The sequence below is a fragment of the Artemia franciscana genome, chromosome 4 (genome assembly GCF_032884065.1).
Source record: "Artemia franciscana chromosome 4, ASM3288406v1, whole genome shotgun sequence".
Classification (NCBI taxonomy): Eukaryota; Metazoa; Arthropoda; class Branchiopoda; order Anostraca; family Artemiidae; genus Artemia; species Artemia franciscana.
The window spans coordinates 8,686,739-8,704,158 of NC_088866.1; the positions used below are offsets into that span (position 1 = coordinate 8,686,739).

Here is a 17,420-nt window from a genome sequence, read left to right on the forward strand (position 1 = left end):
TGTCAACCTCCGGTAAATGATCCCATCAATAGCCAACAAATGTTCATTAAATAATTTTGTTGAGTTACCAAACGGATCTTTCAAGAGACGATTAAAAAGTTATATAATGGAATCTGCTTGCAAGAACGGTTGGTAAATTTTTTTTATTTTTTATTTTATTTTGGCCTCACTCCACTTACTCCACCTTGAATACTCTCATTAAAGATACTGTTTTTTTTTTTTTTTTTTTTTTTTTTATCGATGAAATAGTGGTTCATTTTTGTTTGTTCTGTATCAATGAGGATTGTTAAATTTTGTTTATACGTCTTGCCCAGTAGCCGAGCTTGTCTCTCCATTTGGGCAAGTTGAAGATTTTGATGTATATGAATTTTTGAATAAATGAATCTGAATCTGAATGCAATGAGAATAAATAATAACTTATCTTTGAGTGGGGCAAGTAATCCAGTGATTTGCAAGTAATCCGAATATTTCAATGCACGACTCAGATGATAATAGTGCTGAATACTAACTCACAGCCACAATCCATAAATAATCCTTAAGCCGTAATCACATACAAGTTTATAAATTTATCTAACAAGTTTCAATTTCAAGTTCAAAAGTATTTCACTCGGTATTTATTCCAAACAGGTACAGAGTTAATCCGGCTTAAATTCAATTAGTTGTTCACTGGTCAAATACCAAAAGAGAGAATTTGAAATTAGCATAATAATCCAATTCTTTTGATATATCTTTGGTATAAAAATTCCGTTTTTTTTAGGGTTTTGGTTACTATTGAGCCGCGTCGCTCCTTACTTACAGTTTATTACCACCAACTGTTTCATTAACTACATTTATTGACCACACTCTCAAAATATAAAAAATAAAGGGAAATACGGACTAGGTGGTTATGCAATTGCTACTACTACCACTACTCCTAACAATACACTGTACCACCAAGCTGCCTGAGGCTGACACAGCTGCTCACGCTCATCTTCCGTCTCAAACTATTCAAAGCTTCCCTCTTTACATAATTCCTAAATGCTCCAGTTTCCTTTAAAACCTTTCTTACGACCGATCCCTGGCCCTTCCACGGACGAACTACTTTTTGTTTGCCCCTAGAAGAATGGTAAAAAAGGATGACCTTCGGCTGCTAGGTAAATTTAGGCAATTACCCCTACTCCCCTTCTCGAATTGCGATTGCCCTTCCCTTCAAATTAGAATCCTGTTACGAACACATTCCATGAGCATGTAATAAAAATCTGCAATACAATGATATTAGTATTCATTTTAGTTTTTGTATGTATAGACTTAAACTTAGTTCCTCCATACCTAGAAGCTCATAAGGCAGCCACAGCAATTTTATGCGTCGAGCTTGATGCCGAAGGCTATCTTTGTCTCCTTGACCTGAGAATACCAGGAGGTTTCCAATACTATGCGTTATGAAGCAGTCTTTCATCCTACATTCGTACCATATAACTCCTTTACATCCTACATTGTTTTCTGATGATAATCGAGAACGAGGTTATGATTGTCATACCATAAATTTTGTCGTTTCTCACTCTCGCTGTCCGCACCAGATTAGATCTCAGGCAATTATTGTCAAATGCATAGAGGTGTTTCTATATCTGTGCATTAATGCTCCAAGTTTTGCAAGCATGGGTAACCAAGAGCAATATTAATACTATCAGTCTTGAATTAAAATCGAATAGTTCTGAGCATCAAGCATGGCTAATTGTAGAAAAGCCAAGACAGATAGTCCGATTAGATAGTTAATTTTGAATTAAAATCGAATAGTTTTGAGCATCAAGCCATAGCTAATTGTAGAAGAAGCCAAGACAAATAGTCCGACAGATACTACTTTTCTTACGTTTCTTAAGCTTTGACTTAAGAAAATACTTATTATTTTTTCGAACATTTCCAAAGCAATAGTAAGCTGAGCCAGCCATTGCTGTTCGGCAAAAGGTGATCGGTATCTATGTTGCGCGGCATATTTTCAGGGTAGTAAACGAGAAGAACAATATTATCGCTAATGTTACCATGTTTGAGTTCCTCTTGTGGGTTTGACTATTGACTGCTTAAGAGTGTATTCGCGGAGAAAATCTATATGTTGAACAGTAGCGGTGATAGACCTTTAAACGCCATTGTGTGTTGCTACCTTAAAGAATAAACCATACAGAACCCTATTTAACATATCAATATGTTCCGAAAATTGTTAGATAGTTGCTGCGGGTCTACTCACTGTTAGTCAAATAATTTATCTATCTGTTCAATCAAGATTAATTGATTGAATTTACTACTGATTGATTGATTGAAAAAAACAATTAATGAATTGATTGATTAACTACAATGAATCGAATGGAATTTTATCTCAATGATTATTAATTTATTTAAGGTGAAGTTCCAACTCTGCAGATCAGACACCAGCAAGGGACAAATAGATTTGAAATAAGTGGCATTCGTGCTGGTCAACGAGTCGTGGTTAGAGGTGACACTGTTGAGCTTCAATCGACAGATAGCGCCGGAAAACCTCCTGGTGTTCTTACGCAAATAAAAATTGAAGGAGTAAGTTATCCCTTTTATTCTTTTCTTCAGTGAAGGTTGGGGGTTATACACATATCCTAGTCCTACGAGAACATCTGCGACATGTTAGTTAGGCATTCTAAAAAGTGTTTTGTGAACTGAATTAGCCATTTTTCAGCTTAAGCTTAGCGCTGGACTAGTGATAGATGCTTTGGGAAACTCCTGGAATTATATGCTGAAAGTATTGATGCCAAATTTTTGCAAGCGCCGCATTTGTACTGCATGCTACTTCATGCTCTCATTTGATACGTGATTTATTTTTTAAACTAAAATAATATAGAATTAAAATAAAAATGGAATTAAAAAAGACAAATATTAAAAAAATTGTATTGCCACTAAATTAGTGCTAAAATAGCTTTGGTATACCATTTATTAATGAAATACACATTTAGAATCTTTTTCTTTCACATCATGTACAAACTTTTACTCAAAACGTCAATATGCATTGGAGCTTGTGTGGGACTTTGCATGCCGACGATTCATTTCTTGTTGGCTTTAACAAAAAATAAAGTAAACCGTTAAAAGTTAACAAAAACCGGCTTGATTTGATTTTTGTCACCTCGAATCCCCATCCGAATGCTGCCCTATTGTCTATTGTCTGCTGCCCTAGCAAAGAGCACTCGTATATTGTTCTTGCGTCGTTTAGGCATTCCCTGTTTGCATAATGTCATGCAATGAATAGAAGCTCGGGTATTCAGTCTTCGCATGCCATTAATCCAAGTGGGATATCGGAGATTTTCTGTTCCACTGAGTTTTTTAGTTTAGAACTATTCTCCTGCGTCTAGTATCATTTTCACAAATTTTCATGGCTCTAGCTTGAACAGTTTAGCTGAAAATTCAAGGGAATGACAATATACACACAAATACACGGAATTTAATGTATAGATAAAATCAACACCTTTCAATCAATATTTAAATACTAAACAATTAGTAATAAAAAGTAAGTTGTGAACTGGCTTTTTGTCACCCCCAACCCCTATCCGGGAACGTAGCCGGTTAGCTGTTGTCCATTGATCTAGTCAAGGGCGCTCAAGGGACCTTGTGTCGTCTAGGTGTTCTCTGTTTACATGATGTCATACAATGATTGGAACACTCTGGTCTGTAGTCTCGCATGACATTACTCCGGGTCAAATTTCTGATATTTTTCTGTTCCAATAAGTTTATTAGTTTGGAATTATTCTCCCGTTCCAAGATCATTTGCAGAAAATTCCATGGCTCTAGCTTGAATAGTTTGGCTCCAAATTCAAATAAAAGTTAGATACATACCTACACACGTGTTATGCCGTGTTTTAGGTATATTGGCTCAATATTGTTCCTTTTTATCCTCATTAAAAAGAAATCGAAGAAAAGCGAGTGTGAAGCTAAGATTGGGTATTCGACGGCCTGAAAGGGTAAAGGAAATGTCTACATGTGAGGAAAGGATCCGTAAACCAGTTTGGATAGCCAAAGAGAAAGAAGAATTGGTTAAAATGGAACCAATGGAATATGTACGGATAAAATCAACACGTATTAATCAGTGTATAGATATTATGTTTCTTTTTTCGGGTGTGTTTTTTCTTTTCACTCTTCATTTTATTATATTTTTTTGTGTTTCTTCAAGACATAACTTATACGAATCATAATATTTCCTGATTTCTATGGTAGTTTATTCAGATGGATTAGAGGAAGGATAGCTTCTTTGAAAATTCGCCCCCAAAAAATTTTTCAGTTTGATTACAGTGTAAAATAAAAAAAAAAAACAAAAAACTATTAAAGTTACATACCATTATCAATATAAAAAAAGGCTAACACAAAAGGTTGACATAAACTTCCAATGGCCCCCTGTTTGCTGACGTTTTGAGTAAAAGTTTGTACATAATGTGAAAGAAAAAGATTCCAAATGGGTATTTTATTAATAAATGGTATACCAATGCTATTTTAGCACTAATTTAGTGGCAAGCCAGTTTTTTCTTTATTTTTATTTTATTTATTTGTAACATTTGACTTCATGATCCTTATTAATGGTTAATCTTTTCTAGTGATGAAGTTCAATCTTTTTCTTTTTAGTTATCGAAAATTCCGAATCCTGTATTTGTGGCAGCCCCAAGTAAACCCGTTCCGTCTCGACCAACAACCCTTGTTACATACCCTCGCTTTCCAGGCGGAAGACTGGGCCGACCACCTGCGTTTTCTAGGATTGCTCCCGGTAGCACCCCATCAACGATTGTTACAAACGTAAATGGATTGGGAACTGATTCAATTCCATCTTCAGTTGGTGGAAACTCTACGGAAAAACCCCAAAATGGTGGTATACAACTTGCCATTATTAATGGTCAAAATGTTGTGGTGGAAAAGAAAGGTCCAACTCCTTCAGTGCAACCAAGTTCTGAGCCTCTAGGGGTTGCACAGGTGGTGAGTTTTAATTTTTTTTTTCAACATTCTATTATCATGATTACTATTATTATTTCATGACAGTCTAAGAACATAATTGGCTCAGGCCAACTAAGAACCATGTTTGATAATATTTCTTTGTATATACATAAACTTGCTTTTTTATATTTGTAACATGACAAAATATATATTCTTTTTATGGAAAAGAGAGTGAGGGTATGTTCAGTTTATTTTGGTAGTGACTTATTGACTATCGATATTGTAGAATTAAAAAAAAAAAATCAAATTATATCTGTTCTAGAGAGAGAGAGGGGGGGATTAGGACTCCGAAGAATGAAACTTCAGATGACTAATTCGACGGGAAATTAATGCTTTTGTACTTATTTAAACCTAGAGATGCTCAATTTATTAATCACTGATGAGTTTAAGAAAATAGAAATTAAATCTATTCCAGGGTGAGAGGGAGCTCAACCAAAATACCAGGTGACTAATTTGATGAAAATCCAGTGCTTGTTGACTTATCAATTAAAAAATAATAAGTTTTTTAGAACTTGAAATGAACAGAAGTTTTCCGTATATGAAAGGGGTTGTCCCCTCCTCAACGCCTCGCTCTTTAAGCTAAAGTTTGACTCTTTTTCACAACTGTACTTTTTAAAACAATAACAAACTTAGGGTAAAGAGCGAGGTGTTGAGGAGGGGACAACACCTTTCATATACGGAATAACTCCTGTTCGTTTCAAGTTTCAATGTCACTCCTTACTTGTAATTTAAAAAACTTGTTTTTTTTTTAAATTTAATTTTTGAACGTTTTTGAATTAATGCATGTTTTGATTTTGGCACACCGCACATGAATAATGAAAACAAAATTTGCATATTAATTTTGTTTTTTTGCTAAATGGCTTTCTCATAGTTTTGATTGGATGATTTTGATAAAAAATGGGGTGGGGGAGGAGGCCTAGTTGCCCTCTAGTTTTTAGTTACTTAAAAGTGCAACTAGATTTTTTTTACGAAAGTTTTTGTTAGTAATAAACATACGTACCTTACGAGTTAACTTACGTAACGAACATCTATATTTATTTGTTTTATTACGTATATGAGGGGTTCGCCACCTCGTCAATACTTCGCTCTTTATAGTAAAGCTTGAATTTTGTCCCAAATCCTTAGAATGATCCCTGAATCACAAAGGTCGTAGAATAAATAGTTGGAATTACTAAAAATACATTAGTATAAAGAGCAAGGTATTGTGGAGGAGACGATCCTCCTTATATACGAAATATTTTATGTTCGTTTTAAGTTTTAATGCTGCTGATTACTTCCAGTTGAAAAAAATATTTATATTCTCATTGTTTTATTTTCAAATAATGCTAGAAAATCCTGCGCCCCCTTCATGGAAATTCTCTTCCCTCATGATAAATTCCTCAATGGAAGGATCCTCCCACGTAACCCCCTCACCACTCCCTCCGACCCACCCCCACTTTTTGTGGGTAAGACTAAACATGATGAAACTTATATATTTAAAATTAGTATTAGAATGTCTTTTGATGTAACTATTGGTATCAAAATTTCGTTTTTTAGAGTTTCGGTTGCTATTGAGCCGGGTTACTCCTTACTACAGTTCGTTACCACGAACTGTTTGATTTGAATCTAGATGCGCTGAATCTATTTACCACTGGAGAGTTTGAAAAAAATGATATTAGAGATATCCTAGGGCAGGAGGGGGGGGGATCAAGCAGAATGTCAGGAGACTGCTTCAGTGAAAATATTTTTTTTTTTCTTATTACAAAAACTCTAGGGATATCCATTAAGCTTTTGGTCGAACGTTGGAAAATCTCCGCTAACTAGGGAAACTGTACCATCAGGTTATTGTTTTCAAATTACCTATTAGTTGACTGAATCTCGTCAATTCTTTATTTTTTGTAAAGTAAAATGTCTTGTTGTTTTTTTCGTTTTGCTTTTCTCGCCTATATTTGTTTTTTCAACGGTAGAGGGTTGGTTCTTCAAAAAAATGAAAATGGTAAATTACATGAAACTTGTTTTTAGTTATCTAATCGAAAAACCATGGGGTTTTTAAAGAAAATTGCTTTCCTTTCCCCATAGTCTCTTATATCCATCCCTCTCTATCCCTCCTTGTCTCTATCACTCTCTTCCATTTATCTCGATTTTATCTCACCTTTTCTTCCTCTGTCGTTCTCTCTTTGTTTCTTCTTCGTTCTCTTTCTTTCTCACTTTCTCATTCTTTTTCTCTTTCTTCTTTTCTCATTTTCTCTATGTCTCTCTCTCTCTCTCTCTCTCTCTCTCTCTCTCTCTCTCTCTCTCTCTCTCTCTCTCTCTCTCTCTCTCTCTCTCTCTCTCTATCTCTCTCTCTCTCTCTCTCCTCTCTCTCTCTCTCTCTCTCTCTCTCTCTCTCTCTCTCTCTCTCTCTCTCTCTCTCTCTCTCTCTCTCTCTCTCTCTCTCTCTCTCTCCTCTCTCCCTCTCTCTCTCTCGCGTATGCTTAAAAAAAATTATAATATACCGACCAGTGTGTTGCTGTGGTTTTGGCAATAAACAGCAAGTTTGCAGCACTATTAAAGAGCGCAGAATGATGACATCTATAAAATGCAGTTTTATGTATTCTTAATTTTTTCCCTTAAGTAGTTAAAAAGTATGCTGAACAAAGATTTTGTTATATATATATAATATATATATATATATATATATATATATATATATATATATATAATATATATATATATATATATATATATATATATATATATATATATATATATATATATATATATATATATATATATATTTCAGGGCATTAGAGTTGGATATAAGTTATAACCGACTCCAGACACTTACAATATACCGACTCCGACTCCATTCAGTGAAAATTTACTTAAACTGCGACTCCATAGCCCTTTTTTAAAGCTTCATTTAACTAGGTTTTATAAGCTATAACCGACTCCAATTCCGACTTCAGATATTTTCATATACCGACTTCAACTCCGACTCTATTCAGCCAAAATTCAATAAAACTCTGACTCCACAGCCCTTTTTTAAAGCTTCATTTAACTAGATTTTATAAGTTATAACCCACACCAACTACGACTTCAGACATTTTCATATACCGACTACAACTCCGATTTTACAAGTTCTAATCGACTCCAACTCCAGGTATTTTCAATACCTACTACAACTCCGAATCTATTCAGCAAAAATTTGTTAAAATCCCGACTCCACAGCCCATTTTTAAAGCTGCATTTGACTGGATTTTATAAGTTATAACCGACTCCAACTCCGGCTCCAGACATTTTCGTATACCGACTACAACTCCGGCTCCGTTCAGCAAAAAGTTACTAAAACTGTGAATCCACAGCCCTATCTTAAAGGTTTATTTTAACTAGATTTTATGAGTCATAACCGACTCCGATTCCATTCAGCCAAAACTCAATAAAACTCTGACCCGGAATCCCTTTTTTAAAGCTTCATTTAACTAGATTTTATAATTTATAACCGACTCCAACTCCGACTCCAGACATTTTCATATACCGACTACGACTCCATTTAGCAAAAATCGACTGAAACTCTAACTCCACGGCCTTTTTTAAAGCTTCATGTAACTAGATTTTATAAGCTATAACCGACTCCGACTCCAAACATTTTTAAAAACCGACTACAACTCCGACTCTATTCAGCAAACGCTTACTGAAACCCTGACTCCACAGCCCTTTTTTAAAGCTTCATTTAACTAAATTTTATAAGTTATAACGGACTCCAACTCTAACTCCAGACATTTTCATATACCGACTACAACTCCGAATCCTTTCAGCAAAAATTTACTAAATCTCCGACTCCAGAGCTGTTTTTCAAAGCTTCATTTAACTAGATTTTATAAGTTGTTAAATAGAAGAAAAAACAAGTTTTTTTAAATGAAAGTAAGGAGCAACATTAAAACTTAAAACGAACAGAAATTACTCCGTATATGAAAGGGGCTTTTCCTCCTCAACGCCCCGCTCTTTACGCTAAAGTTTGACTCTTTCTCTTAACTCTACTTTTTAAAACAGTAAGATTCTTTAGCGTAAAGAGCGGGGTGTTGAGGAGGAAAAACCCCTTTCATATACGGAGTAATTTCTGTAAGTTTTAAGTATTAATGTTGCTCTTTACTTTCATTTAAAAAAAACTTGTTTCTTTTTCTATTTAATTTCTGGACTTTGACTTTGAAAAAAAAGGAGTGAAGGAGGAGGCCAAGTTCCCCTCCAATTTTTGATTACTTAAAAAGGCAAGTAGAACTTACTATATGTAAACACAGGTCAAAGTTTGTAACTTGCAGCCCTTCCCACGGGAACTGCGGGGGAGTAAGTCGTCCCTAAAGACATAGTTATTAGGTTTTTCGACTACGGTGAATAAAATGGCTATCTCAGAATTTTGAATCCGGTGACTTTTGGGAAAAAATGAGCGTGGGAGGGGACCTAGGTGCCCTCTAATTTTTTTGGTCACTTAAAAAGGGCACTAGAACTTTTCATTTGCGTTAGAATGAGCCCTCTCGCGAAATTCGAGGACCAATCAGTCGATACGATCACCCCTGGGAAAAAAAAAACAAAAAAAAACAAATAAACACGCATCCGTGATCTGTCTTCTGGCAAAACATGCGAAATTCCACATTGTAGATAGGAGCTTGAAACTTCTACAATAAGGTTCTCTGATACGCTGAATCTGATGGTGTGATGTTCGTTAAGATTATATGACTTTTAGGGGGTGTTTCCCCCTATTTTCTAAAATGAGGCAAATATTCTCAGGCTCGTAACTTTCGATGGGTATAACTGATCTTGATGAAACTTATATATTTAAAATCAGCATTAAAATGCGATTCTTTTGATGTAGCTATTGGTATCAAAATTCCATTTTTTAGAGTTTTGGTCACTATTGAGCCGGGTCGCTCCATACTACAGTTCGTTACCACGAACTGTTTGATAACCGACTCCAACTCTGACTCCAGACATTTTCAATACCGACTACAACTCCGACTCCATTCAGCAAAATTTACTGAAACCCCGACTCCAACTCTGAATTAAGATTAACAGAGTGCAACTCCGACTCTAGACATTTTGATATACCGACTGCTACTCCGACTCCATTCAGCAAAAATTTACTAATTCTTTAAATCCGACTCAAGAGTCTTGGATTTTTTCACAGCTTTCGTTTCTGTACAATTTTTCTTCTTTTACTGCATATTTTTAATTGATGGGATAAAATATGTATAAGTCTATGTTACCTTTGAAACATTTTGTTCATATATATATATATATATATATATATATATATATATATATATATATATATATATATGTATATTTATATATATATATGTTTATTTCAGGCGTTTCAATCCTTTTCTCCTTACAGTAAAAAAAAAAAAAAAAATGCGATCGGCAAAGGGAAGCCCTCAACTTTTTCCCTTGAGCTTCTAGAATATAACAGCAGGTAGCAACATGGTAACTGTTCTCTGTCACTTCCCGAGTTGAAACTGTTACGAAAATTGTATCTTCATTTTCCACCTAACCTATCTGCTTCAAACAGTTATTGCTAAATGCTTGTTTTTTTTTCGTAAGTGTGTTTTGATCTTGGGCTGCTGAGATAAGAGTATGCTGACTAATTACATTTTTTTTATGCCTGAATTTTAACAAAAATATGTTCTTTATTTCAGGAAAAATACGAACCTCCGTATGTAATACTGTCTCAGATACAACCAGGGGGAAAAGCTAGCTTGACATATAAGGATATACGACCTAATGTCATCTCTCCGCAAGTTGTTGCTCATATTCAAACAAGGGCCAAACAGCATCTTAGTGCAAGTAAGTTATTGTCGCTGCTCTATTTATCTGCTGGTAAACATGTTTTTGGATTTTAGTATGTATTTTTTCTTGGTATCATTTTCTGTGTTAGAGATTTTCTGTCTTAAGACATTATTAAATGCGGAAAAAACAACAACAACAAAAAAACAGCGGGATATATTTATTTAATGCAGTGAAAGATGACAGAGCAAAATAAATTGACTACTTTTTCTTAGAAAAAAAAACTGACGCAAGAACAAAAATTTCTGAACTTTCATCAAAAATATATTCTCCAAACATCCCTAATTTTAGGAATAATTGGGCAACAGCAAAAAATAAAATGTTCCAAGACCAAATGAACACGACAAAAACCAACAGTCCCCTACTAATGACACAAATATCCAGGACATTTCTAATTTACATCTGTAGAAAAATGTATTGTGTGTGTTTTTTTTTTTTAGAAATATGAACAGTATCAAATATTGTACATAATAAAAATCGATGAAATTTTAACTAACTATTTAATGACCCTGTTTTCATATTGGTCTTAATAGCCTGTCTGTTTTTTTTATTATTATTTTCTTTTTTTTTATCATTAACAGAAACTAAGGATGGATTAACATCTGACGCAAACATCCATTGTTTTCTCAATTCATTCCCATTTTTGAAAGATTCATCATTGTCCACACATTTTCAAAATATCTATAACAGCCTGACGAACCAAGTGAAGCTGGTATCCATCTTTTTGAATTTCAAATTACTTGGCATATCACGCAATCCTTCCCCGCCAATCTTTTTTTTTTTGGGGGGGGAGATGATTGTTATTTATGTCATCTTTTTTGTGGTGCATATTATAGAATACTGTATTGTATGGCCTTGTTAGATCTATAGTGCGGAAAAATATGTGTACTATTTTTTTTTTTTTATATTAGTGGGAGGGTCTGGAACTTGGGTGTTCAGCTACGTAGTGATGATCAAAGCCCTAAAAACAAAATTGAGATCTACTCAAGGGTGGGGGCGGGGCCTTTTTCGAAAGGAGGGATACCAGTTTAAATAGTTTTAAATACTTTTTTGGAATTTTATGTTTGCGCTGTTTAATACAAATGCTAAAACTCACTGTAGAACCAAGCCGCCAGAGGCCAAAACAGCTTCGTACCCTCCTTCTCCATTCCAATCTGTTGAAAGCCTCCCTCTTCTCTCTCTCTCAAGAAGCTTCGATTACCCATAAATATTTTCTTGCCACATCCTTCCACCCCATTTGGGACGTCCTGCTTTTCGTTTGGCCCTCGATTGTTGGCCGACAAGGACGATCTTTGGCGTAGTTAGATAAGTACCTGGAATTATTTTTGTTAAACTAAGAATAATGTGTTGACTATTTAAGCTGTATCTTTAAATAACAGTTAAAATGGTTGAACCGTAAACCATAAATAGGCGAAAGCTTTGGAAACCAAAATACATGTCCATTGATATTGCCCAAAAAACAAAGACATCTTTTGCATTCTGAGAATATTTCACAAGTTTCAGTAGTCTTGCCTTAGAGGTCCAATAATGGTTCCCAGGCTATAGAATAAGTTTATCAAGTAAAATTGCAACAATATATACGCATGTACAGTATGTATTATATTGTATATGTCCATAGATATTACAATTTCTCTAAAGCTAAAACAGGTTTAAAGCTTGTGATTTTCTTATAATATCATTGTTTGACACATGGTTAAATGAAAACGTAATGATGGAAAGAAAGTTCTAATTAATGGTGAACGTTGAAAGAAGAAGTTTGTAACACGAACTGTAAAGTCAGCATATTTTGGCTTCACAGCCGGGAGCTATTTCGGCAATGGGGTCGGGGAAGAGACGCAAATCTGAAGCACTTTTAGATTTCAGTCTCACTTCAGTTTGAAACTGTCCACTGCTTTCTTGAGCGGAACAGTCCACTTGAACGCAGTAGCATGGATCAAAGATCAAATGGATCATGGATCAACATGAATCAAAGATTAAATGGATTGTGGATCAACATGGATCAAAGATCAAATGGATCATGGACCAACATGGATCAAAGATCAAATGATCATTGATGAAAGATCAAATGGATCTTGGACCAACATGGATCAAAGATCAAATGATCATTGATGAAAGATCTAATGGATCATGGACCAACATGGATCAAAGATCAAACGGATCATGGATCAACATGGATCAAGGATCAAATGGATCATGGATCAAAGATCAAATGGATCATTGATCAACGATCAAATGGATCATGGATCAACATGGATGAAAGATCACATGGATCATTGATGAAAGATCAAATGGATCATGGATCAACATGGATCAAAGATCAAACAGATAATGGATCAACATGGATCAAAGATCAAGTGGATTATGGATCAACATGGATGAAAGATCAAATAGATTATTGATCAAAGATCTAATGGATCACGGATCAACATGGATCTAAGATCAAATGGATCATGGATCAATGTTCTTTCTGAAGTAATATACGAAAGTCAATTTCAGCTCACAGACCATTGGTCAAGGTCGATTTGTCGCCATTGGCTTTAGAGAAAGGAAATGTACACAAGGAAAAAATCTAAAGAACTTATCAAAAAGTAATGCTGTACTCATCAGTTTGGCTAGTCGTGCATACTTTCTACAAAAACCGGACAGGTTAGACCGCTACCACGATTTTTTTAATAAGCTAAAATGGGTAGCACAGAAAAACGAAAGAAAGAAAGGAAAACACAAACAAAACCAGGGTGGTGCTCCACAATAATGAAATAAAATCATTTACTGAACTAAAATGGTGAAGAGACAGAACTTCGGTATTAAAGACTCAGGGTATCCCAAGATCTGATTGCAAGTTCTCAATATATTACGGTTTCAATCTATACCAATCTATCAATGGAGCCAAATGAATCAATCCAACTAAATCAATCCCACTTTGTGATAGCAAGTGAACTCACAAAACCAATGAATTGTGGTTATTTAGTTACATCTTTGCCGAGTAATTCCTTTTTAACAAGAGATTACCGAGATAATTTACATTTTAAAGAAAATTTATTGCAAAAACAGGAATAAAAACATGGTAAATTAGACGACTACCATAAGCAGTGGTATCACCTAAGATACCCCTGCTCTAAAGATTTTGAAAAAAAAAACTTTTGTTATTCTTATTGAAAATCTACTTTTATCGAATTTTTTGAAAACGCAGAAAAAACGGTCCTCTCCTCCCCACTTAGATTTTTGAGAACACGTTTATGCCCAACACCTTAGTTTTTTGTGTATCGACGCCACTGACCATCGGAAGGTCATATGAGAACGATTGAAACCATAAAACTAACAAATTGCAACCATTTTCTATCATTAAAAGAAAAACAACACTTTTTTGTTATTTTCGTTGAAAATCTACTTTTGTTGAATTTTTTGAAAACGCTTAAAAAACGTTCCTCTCCTCTCCTCTTAGATTTTGGAGAACAAATTTTTGCTCAACTCCTTAGTTTCTGTGTATCGACGTCACTGACCATTGGGAGGTCATATGGAAACGATTGAAACCATAAAACTAACAAATTGCAACCATTTTCTTATATTTTGAAAAAAAACAACTCATTTTGTTATTTTTATTGAAAACCTGCCTTTATTGAATTTTTTGAAAAGACTGAAAAAACGGTCCTCTCCTCTCCACTTAGATTTTGGAGAACACGTTTATGCCCAATACCTTAGTTTCTGTGTATCGACGCAACTGGCCATTGGAAGGACATATGGGAACGATTGAAACCATAAAACTAGCAAATTGCAACCATTTTCTACCATAAAAAAACACTTTTTTGTTATTTTCATCGAAAATCTACTTTTATTGAATTTTTCGAAAACGCAGAAAAAACGGTCCTCTCGTCCCTACTTAGATTTTGGAGAACACGTTTATGCCCAATACCTTAGTTTCTGTGTAATGACGCCACTGACCATCGGAAGGTCATCTGGGAACTATTGGAACTCTAAAATTAAGAAATTGCAACCATTTTCTACCATTAAAAAACACTTTTTTGTTATTTTCGTTGAAGATCTGCTTTTATTGAATTTTTAAAAACGCTGAAAAAATGTTCCTCTCCTCCCCACTTAGATTTTAGAGAACACATTTTTGCCCAACTCCTTAGTTTCTGTGTATCGACGACACTGGCCATTGGAAGGCCATATGGAAACGATTGAAACCATAAAACTAACACATTTCAACCATTTTCTTATATTTCGAAAAAAAAAACAACTCATTTTGTTGTTTTTATTGAAAATCTGCTTTTATTGAATTTTATGAAAACACTGAAAAAACGGTCCTCTCCTCTCCACTTAGATTTTGGAGAACACGTCTATACCCAATACCTTAGTTTCTGTGTATCGACGCCTCTGACCATTGGAAGGTCATATGTGAACGATTGAAACCATAAAACTAACAAATTGCAACCATTTTCTACCATAAAAAAAACACAACACTTTTTTGTTATTTTTATTGAAAATCTACTTTTATTGAATTTTTCGAAAACGCAGAAAAAACGGTCCTCTCGTCCCTACTTAGATTTTGGAGAACACGTTTATGCCCAATACCTTAGTTTCTGTGTATCGACGCCACTGACCATCGGAAGGTCATCTGGGAACTATTGGAACTCTAAAATTAAGAAATTGCAACCATTTTCTACCATTAAAAAACACTTTTTTGTTATTTTCGTTGAAGATCTGCTTTTATTGAATTTTTAATAACGCTGAAAAAATGTTCCTCTCCTCCCCACTTAGATTTTAGAGAACACATTTTTGCCCAACTCCTTAGTTTCTGTGTATCGACGACACTGGCCATTGGAAGGCCATATGGAAACGATTGAAACCATAAAACTAACACATTTCAACCATTTTCTTATATTTCGAAAAAAAAAACAACTCATTTTGTTGTTTTTATTGAAAATCTGCTTTTATTGAATTTTATGAAAACACTGAAAAAACGGTCCTCTCCTCTCCACTTAGATTTTGGAGAACACGTCTATACCCAATACCTTAGTTTCTGTGTATCGACGCCTCTGACCATTGGAAGGTCATATGTGAACGATTGAAACCATAAAACTAACAAATTGCAACCATTTTCTACCATAAAAAAAAACACAACACTTTTTTGTTATTTTTATTGAAAATCTGCTTTCATTGAATTTTTTGAAAACACTGAAAAAACAGTCCTCTCATGTCTCGTGAACATGTCTATGCCCAATACCTTAGTTTCAGTGTATTGACGCCACTGACCATTGGAAGGACGTATGGGAACAATTGAAACCATAAAACTAGCAAATTGCAACCATTTTCTACCTTTTTGAAAAAAAAAAACAACTCATTTTGTCATTTTCATTGAAAATCTGCTTTTATTGTATTTTTTAAAACACTGAAAGAACGGTCCTCTCCTCCCCACTTAGATTCTGGAGAACACATTTTTGCCCAACTCCTTAGTTTCTGTGTATCGACGCCACTGATCATCGGAAGGTCATACGGGAACAATTAAAACCATAAAACTAACAAATTGCAACCATTTTCTGCCATTAAAAAAAAAAAACACTTTTTTGTTATTTTCGTTAAAAATGTTCTTTTATTGAATTTTGTTAAAAACGCTGAAAAAACGTTCCTCTCCTCCCCGCTTAGATTTTGGAGAACAAATTTTTGCTCAACTCCTTAGTTTCTGTGCATCGACGCCACTGACCATTGGGAGGTCATATGGAAACGATTGAAACCATAAAACTAACAAATTGCAACCATTTTCTTATATTTTGAAAAAAAAACAACTCATTTTGATATTTTTATTGAAAATCTGCTTTTATTTAACTTTTTTTAAAACACTGGAAAAACGGTCCTCTCCTCTCCACTTAGATTTTGGAGAACACATTTATGCCCAATACCTTAGTTTCTGTGTATTGACACCACTGACCATTGGAAGGACGTATGGGAACAATTGAAACCATAAAACTAACAAATTCCAACCATTTTCTACCTTTTTGAAAAAAAAACAACTCATTTTGTCATTTTCATGGAAAATCTGCTTTTATTGAATTTTTTTAAACACTGAAAGAACGGTCCTAAAACTAACTAATTGCAACCGTTTTCTTATATGTATCTTTTTGTCAAGATGCTAACAAAAAATTGCAGAGTTAAGATAGATTATAAAAAAAAAGGAGGATGACAATGTTCCTGAGTCTTACTTTCGCTCAATTTGATATCTTGTGTTCTTATAAATGTTTTATGTTGTCAATTAACTAACAATTGTATTAGTCTCACGTTCCCCTAATAGAATACTCACTTAAAAATACTAAAATATATTTATATAATTGTCGATGTACAATGGTGAAGAGACAGTTCTTTGGTAACTGAGTACTGAGATAATTAAACTAGAATAAATTCTTAAAATCGTCGAATAAAAAGTTGGGATCGAAAAAAAATAACAATAAAACTTGATACAAATCAAACTAACTTCAGGAGGTTTTCTTGTGTTCGTGTTAGTCTTTGTACAAAAAAGATAAAAAAAAAGAAAATCAAATTAACTTAGAATAACTCAGCTTTTTTCTGTTTTTTTTTTTTTTTTTTTGTCTGAAAGAATATCAAACCTAAAGAACATTACCGAGTTTCGGATCATATTCGTGTCGACAATTCAGTCATAT

General features: G+C 34.3%; 1 protein-coding gene across 1 annotated transcript in view; it reads left to right on the top strand.

Moving 5' to 3' along the window:
- Window positions 1–17,420, top strand: part of LOC136025688 (nucleosome-remodeling factor subunit NURF301-like) — a 168,606-nt gene that overhangs the window by 85,791 nt on the left and 65,395 nt on the right. The window contains exons 17-19 of the mRNA XM_065701666.1: window positions 2,372–2,541; window positions 4,606–4,950; window positions 10,620–10,767. Coding sequence (XP_065557738.1) covers window positions 2,372–2,541; window positions 4,606–4,950; window positions 10,620–10,767 — 663 coding nt within the window. The remainder of the gene's footprint in view (window positions 1–2,371; window positions 2,542–4,605; window positions 4,951–10,619; window positions 10,768–17,420) is intronic.